General features: G+C 38.5%; 1 protein-coding gene across 7 annotated transcripts in view; it reads right to left on the bottom strand.

Moving 5' to 3' along the window:
* Kctd20 (potassium channel tetramerization domain containing 20) overlaps positions 1 to 13,837 on the bottom strand; it is a 33,081-nt gene that overhangs the window by 5,152 nt on the left and 14,092 nt on the right. For 3 of the 7 annotated variants that reach the window (XM_048805203.1, XM_048805204.1, XM_048805205.1), the window contains exons 2-8: positions 11,490 to 11,695; positions 7,179 to 7,452; positions 6,365 to 6,490; positions 4,252 to 4,354; positions 3,590 to 3,710; positions 1,614 to 1,811; positions 49 to 159 (exon numbers count right to left, since the gene is read on the bottom strand). In XM_048805203.1, the coding sequence (XP_048661160.1) occupies positions 49 to 159; positions 1,614 to 1,811; positions 3,590 to 3,710; positions 4,252 to 4,354; positions 6,365 to 6,490; positions 7,179 to 7,452; positions 11,490 to 11,649 (1,093 nt within the window). In that variant the 5' untranslated portion in view covers positions 11,650 to 11,695. The remainder of the gene's footprint in view (positions 1 to 48; positions 160 to 1,613; positions 1,812 to 3,589; positions 3,711 to 4,251; positions 4,355 to 6,364; positions 6,491 to 7,178; positions 7,453 to 11,489; positions 11,696 to 13,837) is intronic. The other 4 variants (XM_048805206.1, XM_015487648.2, XM_015487645.2 and 1 more) reach the window with 4 other exon arrangements.

The raw sequence follows: 13,837 nt of genomic DNA, 5'->3' as shown, positions 1-13,837 counted from the left end.
ATCTACTCCCTAAGTAACAACCCGAATGCTAACTGGGATTTTTCTTACCTTCAATCCCAATGCGAATGTTTTTCAGGCCCCGTTCCTTCAACACTGTCTTAGCAACATCTCGATTCTCAATATATTTGAAGAATCTGTAGAGCTTGGAGCTATAAAGAACTGAAACAAAACAACAAAACCCCTGGGGTTAGTCATGGAAATGAGGCTCTCTATAAGAGGAAGTAGATGAGGTAACAAACTATGAACTGTGTACTTGACCACTGATACCAAAAGAAACCAGATAGGTCAAAGGTTAAACAACACATGAATCATAAGACAAATTTTTATATTCTCAGGGTAGGGAAGGTCTTTCTGAGTGACTCCTAGAAGCCATAAAAGGAAACAATACAACATTTCTGCATAGCCAAAATCACCATTAACAAAGCTCAAATGATAACCAAATGGGGAAAATATTTGTAATTCATATCACAACTAACTTCCTTAATACACAGCTGCCATATATAGAGTATTCACAAACCACTAAGTGAAAGAATAAATCCAATCATGTAACAAGTGAAGGACTGGAAGTTGTTAAACAGAAAAGGAAATTAGAATTGACTTAAAAATTAAAAAGCCTCACTCATGAAATAAGAAATGCAAATTAAAACTCATGCTGATTACGAGATGCCTTTTTTAAAAAAAACCTATTAAGAAAGTGGCAAAGATAAAAGTTTTAAAAGTAGTATTTTGGTCAGGGTGTGGGAAACCAATCTATCGTATGTTCTGTAATTGTAAATTGGCATCCCCCATTTTATGAGGGATAATTTGGCAATATTAGGATTATAAAAGCATAAGCTTTTGAATTTCCATTTCTGGAAATATTCTATGGTGACATGAATATATGAAAAGACTACTTAGAAGGATAATCACTGCACATAATTCATCATTTATAGCCTAGTCAATCACGGTACATTCATTTAATGGCATATTATGCAACCATAAAGAATGTGAAGCTTTTTATGTTAGACATGGTAGAAAACAGTGTGTAAGAAAGGGGGGTAAGAAATAAAGGAGGAAAACAAGTATATAATTGTTTATGTGTACTAAATATACTTGGACAGATATAAAAGAAATAAGAAAACTGGGTAGGTGAGGCAGAATGGAATAAGTTTTTAAAGGTAGATCTTTTTATACCTAAGTTTTAAATTATTACCAATTCAAAAGGACTTAAAAATGTCATGATCAGCAATGGTGAGGAGCCAAGCAACTCAGTGAGACCCTGTCTCTAAATAAAATAGGGCTGGGGATGTGGCTCAGTGGTCAAGTGCCCCTGAGTTCAATCCCTGGTACCCCTCACCCAAAAAGATAAAAAATAAGTGAAAGAACAATGACACCACTATGCAATCTGTGGCCTCAGATCTGACACAGTACCAGACAGCAAGAACAGGAGTGAGAGGAATGACATTCACTGTATTCCCAACACCAAGCTCAGACCTGCAGCACTAGAGGTTCACTGTGCAGGTGAGAGTGTGCACCACTGACTTGACCATGACAGCTACACTGGCTCTGGGATTGAGCTGCTCTGAACAGTATTTTTCTTGCTGAAATCATTTACACCCTGCAGGGGCTCCTACTTTGGGAATATTCTTCCCCCATGGGTGGGGGGTGGTCCTCATCCCAGTCCACAGAATCTTCATCAGTCAGCACAACAATGTGGCACTCCCGCTCCCCTTTCTTGGCACAGCCCACCATGATGGGCAGAATCAATTCTTCGAGGTAGTGATCAAACTGCTTGTGAGCACCATCATTAGACAGTTCATGCAGCAAAGCACCTGGGGAGAGAAAACACAGCTGAACATGCTTTCTGTCTAAATGCACTTAAACCTGGAATGAAAAAGACTACTCGGTTGCAGCTGTTATCACTGATCAGGTTCAGAGAAGTCTTATATTTCAAAGCAAAGAGACTGTTTTCCTGCTCCAAGATGATAATTAAGCTGACTTTGTTAGATGTGCTTCAGAGTCTGCCATGCTTTGATTTGCTCATGTTTAATAATCCCTGATCATCCTGAACAACTGAGGTTTTGCTGGACTCACAGTGTCACCAGGAACATTAATTTTACAAGAAATGGAACCCATCCTGTTGGGATGATTCTTTGTAGTACCCCTTCTGAAGATGCTCTGGACCCTGATTTCATGGAGTTGGAGTACCAGAGTAGAGTGATAATCTGATGTTTGGTGACACTGAAAGACTTACTCTATGCGTGTATTAGACTCAGTAGAGAAACCACAAGTCTAAAGCCCTTCATGCAAACGGCAGGGAAATGTATTATGAAGTTCAAAGAATAATTCTTTAAATAATTCAGGAAGCCTAGGTAATAAGAGCAATATGAATTCTAATCATAGATTTAATGATTAGAACTTTGAACAAGCAGAGTTTTCAGTTTCATCATTTGTTAAAAGTTAGTTAGCACCCATCTTTTAGAGTTGTTTTAAGATTTTTTTTAAAAAGTTTTTTTGTAGTTAAATGTCTTCATTTTATGTTCTTATGTGGTGCTAAGGATCGAACCCAGGGCCTCACACATGCTAGGCAAGTGCTGTACCACTGAGCTACAGCCCCAGCCCTGTTTTAAGATTTTGCAAGTCTATATCTACAAAGCATTAAGCAAACGGTAGGTTAAGAATGACTAAAATAATGTTAAGAAGAATGCAGCCAATTTTTGCTGTTTGGCCTTATTAGTGAGCCTTTCCTCATAGACAGTCATTTTCTTTGTTATTGGAGACGATCATGCTATGTGAAATAAGCTAGTCCCCCAAAATCCAAAGGCGAAATGTTCTCTCTGATATGTGAATGCTAACTCACATTGGGTGGGGGTGGTGCACACAGAAGTTCATTGGATTAGCAAAGGGGAATGAAGGGAGGCAGGGGATGGGGATAGGAAAGATAGTAGAATGACTTGGATATTACTTTTCTGTGTGCCTGTATTATTACATGACCAATAAAATTGTACATTTTGGGGCTGGGATTGTGGCTCAGCGGTAGAGCGCTCACCTAGCACATGTGAGGTCCTTGGTTCGATCCTCAGCACCACATAAAAATAAATAAAGATATTAAAAAATATATTAAGGGCTGGGGTTGTGGCTCAAGCGGTAGCGTGCTCGCCTGGCATGCGTGCGGCCCGGGTTCGATCCTCAGCACCACATACAAAACAGAGATGTTGTGTCCGCCGATAACTAAAAAATGAATATTTAAAAAAAATATATATATATTAAAAAAAGAAATTGTACAGTATGTACAACTGGAAGAATAAGAAGTTTCATGTATAACTAATCAGAATAGATAAATAAGCAAACAAAGAAAAGAGTTGACACCAAGGTCCTTCCCAAGAGGGAAGCAATTAGCTTTGTGACTCCGAAGTCAAGCTAGACTTAAACCCACTGTGTGAGTGATTTGATTTTTTTTGTTTACTCTACTTCCTCAAAATACTTCAAAGCAGAAGGGAACAAGTTAGTAGGACACTGTGCCTCTAGAGATGATTTCAGCCTACAATGGAAACTCCTCTGCCCTAGAGTTCAGCTGCTCAATACAACTGGCAGGTGTTCCTGTACTTACTCAGATCTTGACATCGAATAGTGTTGAAATCAAAGTTAATACAGAGATAATCGCATGTATCTCTAAGGTCTGGAATAGAGATGCCATCAGGACAATTGATGATACCAGTTTTATAATAATCCTGTAAATACATTAGAAAGAAGAAATGTGGCAAAGAACAACATGAAGATGCCTTCTGCAACCCTATTCATTCATTCACTCATGCATTACTTTTGCTAAAGTAACGGGTTCTTGGAATTATCATCAAGCTGGTTGATTCATTAAATGATAGAGTGGCTCCTGCCTATCCTGTCTATGTTTAGCTGAGCTCAGATAATTAAGATGGACAAGAATAGAAAAAAAGAAAAGGCAACAACTGGGAAACAAACCGTAAAGTCAAGAACATGGTTGATGGAACTCTCTTTCTTTTCCTGTAGCAGTGAGGATTTAACCCAGAGCCTTTTAGATAAGGGGCTAGCACTCTTATCACTGAGCTACATCCTTGGCCCTTTTAACAATTTTTTAAAATTTGAGAAAGAGTCTCCCTAGGTTGCCCAGGCTGGCCTCACACTCGTGCCCTCTTGTTTCAGCCTCCTGAATAATTAATGGAATTCTTAGGGGCACATGTATTTCCCAGGGAAGAGAATATTTATAAAAAAAAAAAAAACAAAGTTACCACATACCAATACTGTGCGAAATACAGTTGCACTGATTCCTTCAGCAATCTCATACTCTCCCTTCTCATTGGGCCGAGTGAAGTTGTACTCTCTTCCTGGTCCAAACATCCTGCAAGACACCCAGGCAATGTTACCTTCTCCAGCAGGACTCTTTCTCTTAAGATGAGACTTCTCCTTTATTTCTCATTTTGTAAGACTACTGCTTCTCCCACAGTGTAAGTTAAAAACACAGCCCTGGGTCCCAAGGCCTAGAAGCACTCATGTCTTAGGAAACTCCCTTCAGACAGGAAGAGAGCAATTGCTTCACAAATGGGTGTGTAAGATAGAATGAAGCACCAAATCCTCAAGGTTCATCTATAGTGAGCTTCTTTAGCAACAAGTGCAATAAAATATCAACCACAAACATGGCCCTTAGAAAATCTCTGAAGCGTGTGATGGTTGCCTTTCATATCCTCCCCAGTGCCTAAGAACCTGTCTATATGTTTTGAAAGCTCAGAAAGACAGCTTCTCCACTCCCCACCTTCCCTCTTCCTTTGCCCTCCTTTATCAGCCTTAACCTATCCAGCATGCACTCCTCAATATTTCTAGGTTTTGCTTTCAACATGGAGTCTGCTGTTAGCAGGCATGTTAGCAGGTGCAGCTATATTAACTTAGTGCTTTCCCTTTCCTGGTACATCTTAAGAGTGGAGCTCTGGAAAAAGCGCCCTTACAACCCAAGGAGCTGCTCTCTGATGGAACTCCGAGGTGAAGTATAAAAGGAGGGCAGGTATGAGGCTCAGCAGCAGTTTGGCATATTTCAGAGGCAGGCCTGCTCCCGGCATCTCAGAAATTATGGGGGTATAGGGAGAAGGCTCGCTTTTTTTACCCATCTTCCCCAGCCTGCCTGCCTTCTCTCAGGTCCCTCCAGTCATGGACCCCTGGCTTCTCCTGCTGCACGCCTGTTTCTAAGGGGGAATGGAAGGCAGCACAAAGGGCTGGACAGGCAGGCTCAAGCTTTGGCCAGCCTGATTTGATTTCCCAGTGGGGATTTGCTGCCATTTCCTTCCTTAGCCTGTGGCAAGAGCTGCGGTGAACTAACTGTTCACAACTGTTCTAATCTGAATTGGCTGCTTTTCAAAGATCTGAAAATGATTCCATGTTACACCCTTTCCAAATCACAGCACCATGAATAAGAAATCTATCTTGATAAATGTCATTTCCAAAGAACACTGATATTTGCCTGGCACATTCTGGCTGAAGTCTAGCTGAGAGAACTTTGAATCAAAATAGTGAACAACATGCTGCGACTATGATCCCTGCCTCTGTCCTCAGCGGGACTGAAGTGCAGTGTTTTTCACCTCACGCTGGGGGTGTGGATCTGCTTTAGTTCATTCTCCTTCTCACAGTTCATTCCCTATGACAAGGGGTTTGCATCTGTAGGCTGGCTGGAGAGGTACAAGTATGTGCGCAGCCAAGGACAGAGAGCCCTAAGACAGAACAAAACTGGGTAACTCACAGAATTCCTGACCCTAGCTACTCAGCTGAATGGACCACCTAAGTACAGAGCCAAACTCTCCTGTCCACGGGGAAACTAAGCTATCTCCAGATTCAAAGAACCAAGAATCTATTACCCAGAAAATGCTTGCCTTCTTTCTTTTGATAACTACTTTCAGAGGCAATATATCTAAAACAGTCAGCCTGCACTGATGAATACTTTTGTGAGGGAGAGAACAATAGTGATGATACTAAACTGAGAACAGGAAGTCAAATCTGATTAACACGTTGCCAAGTTGGAGAAGTTTTAATTTCATCTTAATTCAAAATACAGAGATAGATTTGGCTCTTGTTTAAAATAGTAGTTCACTGTGAATTTTTATGTTCAAATATACACATTTGAATAACTGGATTCCATTTGGCATAAGAATTCAGCATATGAGTAAAATCCATTCTGATTCCTAGTTGAGCTCAAATTCGTTCCAAGTATTGAGTGAGGCTATATCTTTAAACAAAATAAAATCTACTTCTGAGTAGATAAAAATCACCCAAAGTCAAATCTACATATACTACCACAGTCTTTCATTCTTATGCAAATTTGTTCTTCCTTAATATACTATGGTTAGCTAAAAAGATGATCTCCCACCTCCATGGCCAGGTTCCAAGAGTACTTCCTTCATTCCCTACAGCTCTGAAGAGCCAGGGCAGGAGATGGTGTAAGGAGGACTTGACAAAGTCTGAATGCAGCAGCACAGGGAGCAGAACATGGAGACTAAAGACAGCGATCATGGAAGAACAAAACGACTAGGTATAAAGACTCCATTTCAAAAAACTGTGAATAGTAATGAAGGCCTAGAACATAACAGCACAGCATATGTAACAACAACGAAACTGTCCATAAATGGGAAGTCAAATTTTTTCAATAAAATAGCTTTATTCTTTTGTCAATGTATTTTTTCTTAGGGGGAAAAAAACAGCTTAGGTTTCAATTTAACAAACATCTTTGACCTATGTAACTCAGAGAACTTAATTTTATGTTGAGTTTACATGGAATGAGTTTATAGGGAATGAGGTTCATCAAGTTATTTTCTGTGGTTCCTATTAGATTTTACTCCCTTTTGTGAAGCTTCCCTGCTGCTGGATGTGTGTGTTTATGTGTGTGTGTGTGTGTGTGTTTTGGCAGTATTGGGAACGGAACCCAGGGGGCCTTGTTCATGCTCAGTGTTCCACTGAGCTCCATCCTCAATCTTCCTGAACTGGCTTTGTAAATGAACTACATCACCCCTTTCATATCACCAACACACAAACTTTGTACCAGCTTGCCCTCCTTTTTCACAAAAGTAAGAATGTACAAAATTAAGAATGCAATGCTTTTTAGTCTCACATTGGATGCAAGATAAATACCATGTATTTCTATTTGTAGAGAAGAGTGAATCTGGAAGGAAATGATCATCAGTTACCTTCCCAACATGGTATCCGGATGAGCAGTGAAAATTTGTGGATTCACAACAAAACGTGTGCCATCTACAAGAAGGGTCACTTTCTCTGGTGCCTGGGAATGAGGGTTACTGCCAAAGCCCATACTGCTGTTTCCAAATCTTTCTGGAGCAATAAAGGGTTCATGGTTCCGTTTATTCCCACTTTGGAAGCAAGAGCCTTTAATGTCTTCGGGAAGCGGCATTATGTGAGGAAAAGGAAGATTTGCTGGCTGAGAGGCATAATCAAGTGAAAGGTCTAAAAGATCATACAAACAAACCAAATAATTTGAGAACAAAAGCCTTGGGAGAAAAATAAAGCCTGTCTTCTTTAAACTAACAACAGTTAAATAAACAAAACCCAAAATTCTTAGGTGATCACAGGCAAAAGCTCCCTAGAGTGTTAAAAACAAAACTAGAGACCATATTGAATATCTCCTTGAACTTATTTTTCCATATACAGGTGGGGTGGGGATTGGCAGGGAATGAAAGCAGAAACACTCACATTGAAAAGTAGAATGATTTAAAAAATGTGAACTGTGTCTATGTTAAAATAATACTCTTACACTTCCCATGTTTTATTTAGGAAACCCTTAACTCCTGTGTGTTAAAACAATTAATTTTCACACTCTTCATTTTTTTGTATTTTTAATTTTATTTTCCAGTTGGGAATGGTGGTGCACACCTGTAATCCCAACTACCCAAGGGGCTGAAGCAGGAGGATCACAAGCTCAAGGCCAGGGATGGCAACTTGGCAAGACCATGTCTCAAAATAAAATTTAAAAAGGGCAGGGGGTATTGCTCAGTGGTAGAGTGCTTTTTAGCATGCATGAAGCCCTGGGTTCAATCCCTAGTATGCCCCCCCCCCCCCCCCCCCAAAAAAAAAACCAGTACAAATTAGAACCAGTCAGNCAATCCCTAGTATGCCCCCCCCCCCCGCCGCCAAAAAAAAATCATTTTCCAGAAAGGATGATTTTTCTAATATATCACTTTTCCTAGAAATTCATAGAAAAATATATTTCACTATATATAGGAGATTCCTAACATCATCTATACCATTTATTAAATAAGTAGGTCTTGCTCTCAATGGAACAGTTCTAGGGCAAATAGCACTAGAATTCATTCATGGAACTTTGTTTTTCATCCTAGTATCATAAAAAAGCCATTTTAAAAAGTTATTTAATGTTTCTAAACCTGGTCTATCTGTAAAATGAGGATAATAATATTCACTCCATTTGATTATGAACTGGAAGTATGAGAATACTTAAAAACATACAATACCACATGATTCACAACAGGCTTAAAAATAAATATATGAAATATGGATTATATAGAAGAGAATCAGAAGTATATACAGACACATTATCAAGACAATTTTTTTAAATAGGCACTCTCCTTGTGTATTTTTTTCTAACGTAAAAGAAATATTTTTAAAAGAAAAATTTCAAATACACAGAAGCACAGACTTAAAAAAAAACACATATATCCAATCACCTATATTTAACAAGCTTAGTTTTTAATATTTTCCTACCTTTTTACAAACTTTTTTTTGAAAACAAGAAATAAAATGTTTCAGATACAAGTGAATCGTCTCACTTCCACCCTCTCATATATTGTAAACATATGTACAATTATTCATGAACCTGGTTTACTGCCCATGACCTCTCTGATTTCTTGCACTTATAACCAAATATATTTTTAACTACTTGTTTGAAGACAAAGAAAAATCAATACATAGACCAAAAACCTATTTAAAGTTCCATCCTACAGCGTCAACAATCTTCAATATGGCCCCATGTTTGCACACCAAGAGCTAAGGAGCCACATGATGCACAGGCTACCTCATAGGAAGAACACTTGGTCACCAAGACAGATTTTCACACTTGAAGTGCTGTTCTTAAAAATGAAATACGGAGTGGGGCTGGGATTGTGGCTCAGCAGTAGAGCGCTCGCCTAGCATGGGCGGGACCCGGGTTCGATCCTCAGCACCACATAAAAAAAAATAAAGGCATTGTGTTGTGTCCATCTACACCTAAAAAATAAATATTAAAAAAAAAAAAAAGAAATATGGAGGGGATGGGGTTGTGGCTCAGTGGTAGGATTTGTGTGTGTGTGTGTGTGTGTGTTTGTGTGTGTGTTGGCAGTACTGGGAACGTGTGTGAGACACTGGGTTCGATTCTCAGCGCCGCATATACCTAAATAAAATAAAGGTCCATTAACAACTAAAAAATATTAAAAATTAAAAAAAAAAAGAAATGGATACCTGAATTGCTAATTCAGTTCTTTAGAACGCTTGATTTCGCAACAATGAAGCAATTAAATTGTGTTGATTCCTGAACCCAAGGAAGAAGCCTCAACTTCTGCCCTACTTAAATGGGAGGGTAGGAAAAGACTCATTGCACAAATTCCCCTAATGGCCTTCTGTAGGGTGCAGTCACACACTGTTCTGTCAGCTGATACACGTAGCAGAACCTGGTCAGAAAGAGAATCAAATCCCAGTTCCCTGCCTCTTAGCAGTGTGAACCTGGGAAAGTTAGCTAAGCTTTCTAAGGCTGTTTTCTCATTTGCAAAACAAGGATAATAATTGTAAAGATTAATCTAGAAAAGGTGTGGGCAAACTTTCTATAAAGTACAGAAGTATTCTGGGCTGTGCAGAGCAAAGTTTCTGCCACTGAAGCAGGAAGGTTGCCACAGATGTGATGTAAACAAATGGACTTGAGTATGTGTATCAAAATTTTATTTACAAAAACAGGCAGCAGCCGGATTTAACCAGTTTGTCACCCCTGATCTAAAGAATGTACTGTATGTACAATTCCTAGTACAGTGTGTGCTCCATAAATGGCAGTTGCTATTATTGTTAATTTTATTGCAAGTTTAAAAAGTATGCTTAAGTGGCTGGGGTTTTGGCTCAGTGGTAGAGCACTCGCCTAGCATGTGTAAGGCACTGGGTTTGATCCTCAGCACCACATAAAGATAAATAAAAATATTGTGTCCATCTACAACCAAAATGTATTTTTAAAAAAAGTATGCTTAAAAAGTACAGCTAGTAAATGAGCCAATGTGTGAATATCTTTTTGTTATAATTGATAAAAAAGATGCATCTTGGGCATGGAATTGTTAAACTACCTTTGAATAGTATATATCAGAACTTGATCATTAGGATGGCAACAGAGGGAAGGAAGAAAGCTTAAAGGAAGAGACATCTGCAGATGTGTTCCCACTGCTATCTGACGATAGTCACTGACACATGAGCGTCCTTTTCTGTACTACAGGAACACATTAAGTAGTTCAACGAAAACAAACCTTCTTGTTAATATTTTAACAGTAGAGAACTGATAATAAATTATCTTAGAAATATTATACCTAAGGTGCTCTGTTGCCTTGTCTCATTTTATACTGAGCATTAAGGGAATGCAGCATTTTAATCATAATTCTGCTAATACTTTTACACAGAAACCTGTTGCCATTTTTGTCTTTTATAAAATTTTTGTCGCCAAGAAAGTCAAGATTAGATTTTATTTTTTTCTAAATCAAATTTGTGTAGTATATCCTTGGTATCAAAATGCTCATATACTTTGAGATTTTGAATTGGTAAATATTTACAATATGTGAAAAAGCACAATATACACCATGATCTCAATCATATAAAATGAGATGTTTTATATATACACACATACATACATACACACACACACACACACACACACATACACACACACACATGCAGGACCTGGGAGGACACATCTAACTGGACTCTTGTGATTGTAAATGATTTTGCTTGGAGTCTTGTGCTCTTCTACTTCCTATAATGCACATATTACTTTTTTAAAAAATTAAGATTATTTTTAAAATGTGTTAAAAAAATAAAAGTAAAAGTAAAGAACCTAACAGGTTATCAAGAGCTTTCACATCATTAATATTAATCCACCAGACTTATGAGGAAGGAGGCATATTAATATCCCTGTGTTCTAGATTAAGAAAGCAGGAATCAGAGAGATTAATTCTCTCATCCATGGTTATAGCTAATGCACTGCTGAGCTAGAATTTCAATCTGACTTCTGACTCCAAACTTGCAGCTGTTTGACTTACACCATTATCTTCAAGTTAGATGTGCTAGACTAATTACATAAGTGGACATTTTCTGTGACAGCATGATAGAATTATAATAGGCAAGCTAAGTTGGTTAAGTAGATAACATTTATATAAGGATATTCAGGCCTTCTTGGCAGAATAAGATGCTAAAGGGTCAGAAAACTCCCCCATCCCACAAATTAAGCCAAGAACTAATCACTGTACCTTCATTCCTGGGACCTAGGGGATAAGTAAGATTGTGAAGACCAGGTGAAGCCAGGCTATTTGTTTCTTTTTCCTGAGCTGCATCTGAGGTATCATCCACTAGGCAGCTGGCCTCTGGACGCAACAACCTGTCGCCGTCACTACCACGATGAACATTCATTCTCAGACCCTGTATCCTCAACTGTCTGCTTAATCAGAGAGGAATCCTAGAAGACAAGAATATGCATGATTTAGAACTCACAAAACAGGCTTCCAAGGTATGAAAGCCAAACTAAAGGATAGACAGCTCCAATTCTTGTTCTTAGGAGACAGGGGCATCTAAACATGTTTGTGATTTTATGTTATGAGGAATCAAACTGATTTAAATGATTTGCTGTTTTTTACCAAATCACTAAAAGCAATGATAAACTTGTTACCAGGGGATAATTTTAAGCTTTACCCATAAATGCACATCGAATCAACTGACTTTGGTATATACATGATCAATTCTGCATATTAAATGGTACAACAGTAATTTGGTATTGCTTATACCATAAACACAGAGGGTGGAGGGAAGGGTCCAATTGTTTAAAGAAAACCTGTTTTTAAAAAATGACATATATACTCTTGTAATAAGGAAAATTACAATTACAAACCATAACGAGGAAATTAACAATCACAACCATAATGAGGTAGAAAAGCTGGAATGAAAACTCACCAGAGCTAAACAAGCAAGCAAACAAACAAAAAGTGAATTTTGATTTGCAGTACTCAAATTCTCCTTTTCATTTTCTCTTTGTAAATTCCATACATTATGCTCAATCCCAAATGCCATCTCAAAATCACTGCTATAAAGCTAACCATACCACCTCTCCCCCTGCAGCCCACAATTCCAACGAACAACACATATTGAGTGACTGTCACATGCAGAGCCACACCTGGGCGTCAGGCCTCTGCTGGTTAACTGCGCCCTGCAACACTTCCATGCGCCATGGCTGCCCAACTACTGAACATATCCCTGCAGTTCATTCTACTCAGCACTTTCACACCTGATGCGACACTTAATTTCCACTTGACTTTCTGGTGGGAGAATCATTTAAAAATATCCAGCAATTTGTATGCACATGGATCACATGCTTAATATTTCAGGAAGGAGGAAGCCCACCAAGGACAGTATCATGTTTTAATACTCTGAATTTCCAGACAGACCAAGCATGTAGTAGGTGCCAATAAACACCTGTAATTTAAATTAAATTTTGAATCCCTTCATAATCTGTATTAAAATAATTTGAGCATAAAGTTGATCAGTTAAGTTCCTGTTTTAACTTGGATGAAATATAAATGACCACCTTGAATAGATGAATCAATGCATGTGCCTGAAAAATAAGTCATTTTAAAGAAGAGTTATTTTCATTTGAGGTATTCTTCATTCTCAGACAATGGCTCTTATATAGCAAATTGAAGAAATAAAGTAAATGCACTGATAAAAAAACACATTAATATGCGGCTACAGCTTTTTCAGAATTATTCTTTAAAAGATGTCAAAATCAGGTCTAGAGAACAATGTAAAAAAGCAGGGCTGGGGAGATAGCTCAGTGGTGAAGCGCTTCTCTAGCATAGGTGAGGCCCTGGGTTCCATCCCCAGCACTGCAAAAGAAAAAGGGAGGAAGAGGAGGCTCGTGAACTTTTAAAGAACAGTGCCAACACAAAGTGGGTCTGCTGCTTGACACTTAAGCAGCTTTGAACCGTGATGTTCCACTCTACCTGTGGCTGCTCCCCTCCAATCTTCATTAGCTCTTCAAGAACCAAGTTCAACTTTCTCTTTGTTGCTCTCCAAAAGATCTCTTGAACCACTCCAATAAGCTTTAGCTAAGCCTATTTATTGAGGACTTGCATGAACCAGACTATATAAATTACTTCAAGAGGGGTTGGGCTGTGGCTCAGTGGTAGTGCACTTGCCTGGCATGTATAAGGCACTGGGTTCAATTCTCAGCACCACGTATAAATAAATAAAATAAAGGCCTTTCAACAACTAAATAAAATATTTTAAAAATGAACCAAACAATTTGAAAATAAGATCATCTCAAAGATTAAATTACTTTACGTAATCTTACAATGTAAGGAAAATAATAGGTTTTGTGTGTGTTTTTTGGATTGAATCCAGGGGTACTTTACCACTAAGCTACATCCCTAGCCCTTTTTATTCTTTATTTTGAGATAAGGCCTCACTAAGCTGCTGAGGCTGGCCTCAAACTTGCAATCCTCCTGCCTCAGCCTCCCAAGTCATTGGAATTATAGGCATATGCCACTGCACCTGGCTGTAGAAAAAAGAATTTTGTCATAATGGAATATAGTGAAAACATTTCTTT

This window comes from Marmota marmota, unplaced genomic scaffold (assembly GCF_001458135.2).
Source record: "Marmota marmota marmota unplaced genomic scaffold, marMar, whole genome shotgun sequence".
Lineage (NCBI taxonomy): Eukaryota > Metazoa > Chordata > Mammalia > Rodentia > Sciuridae > Marmota > Marmota marmota.
The sequence above is the reverse complement of the archived record's forward strand: the minus strand, read 5'-3'. Positions and strand labels throughout refer to the sequence as shown.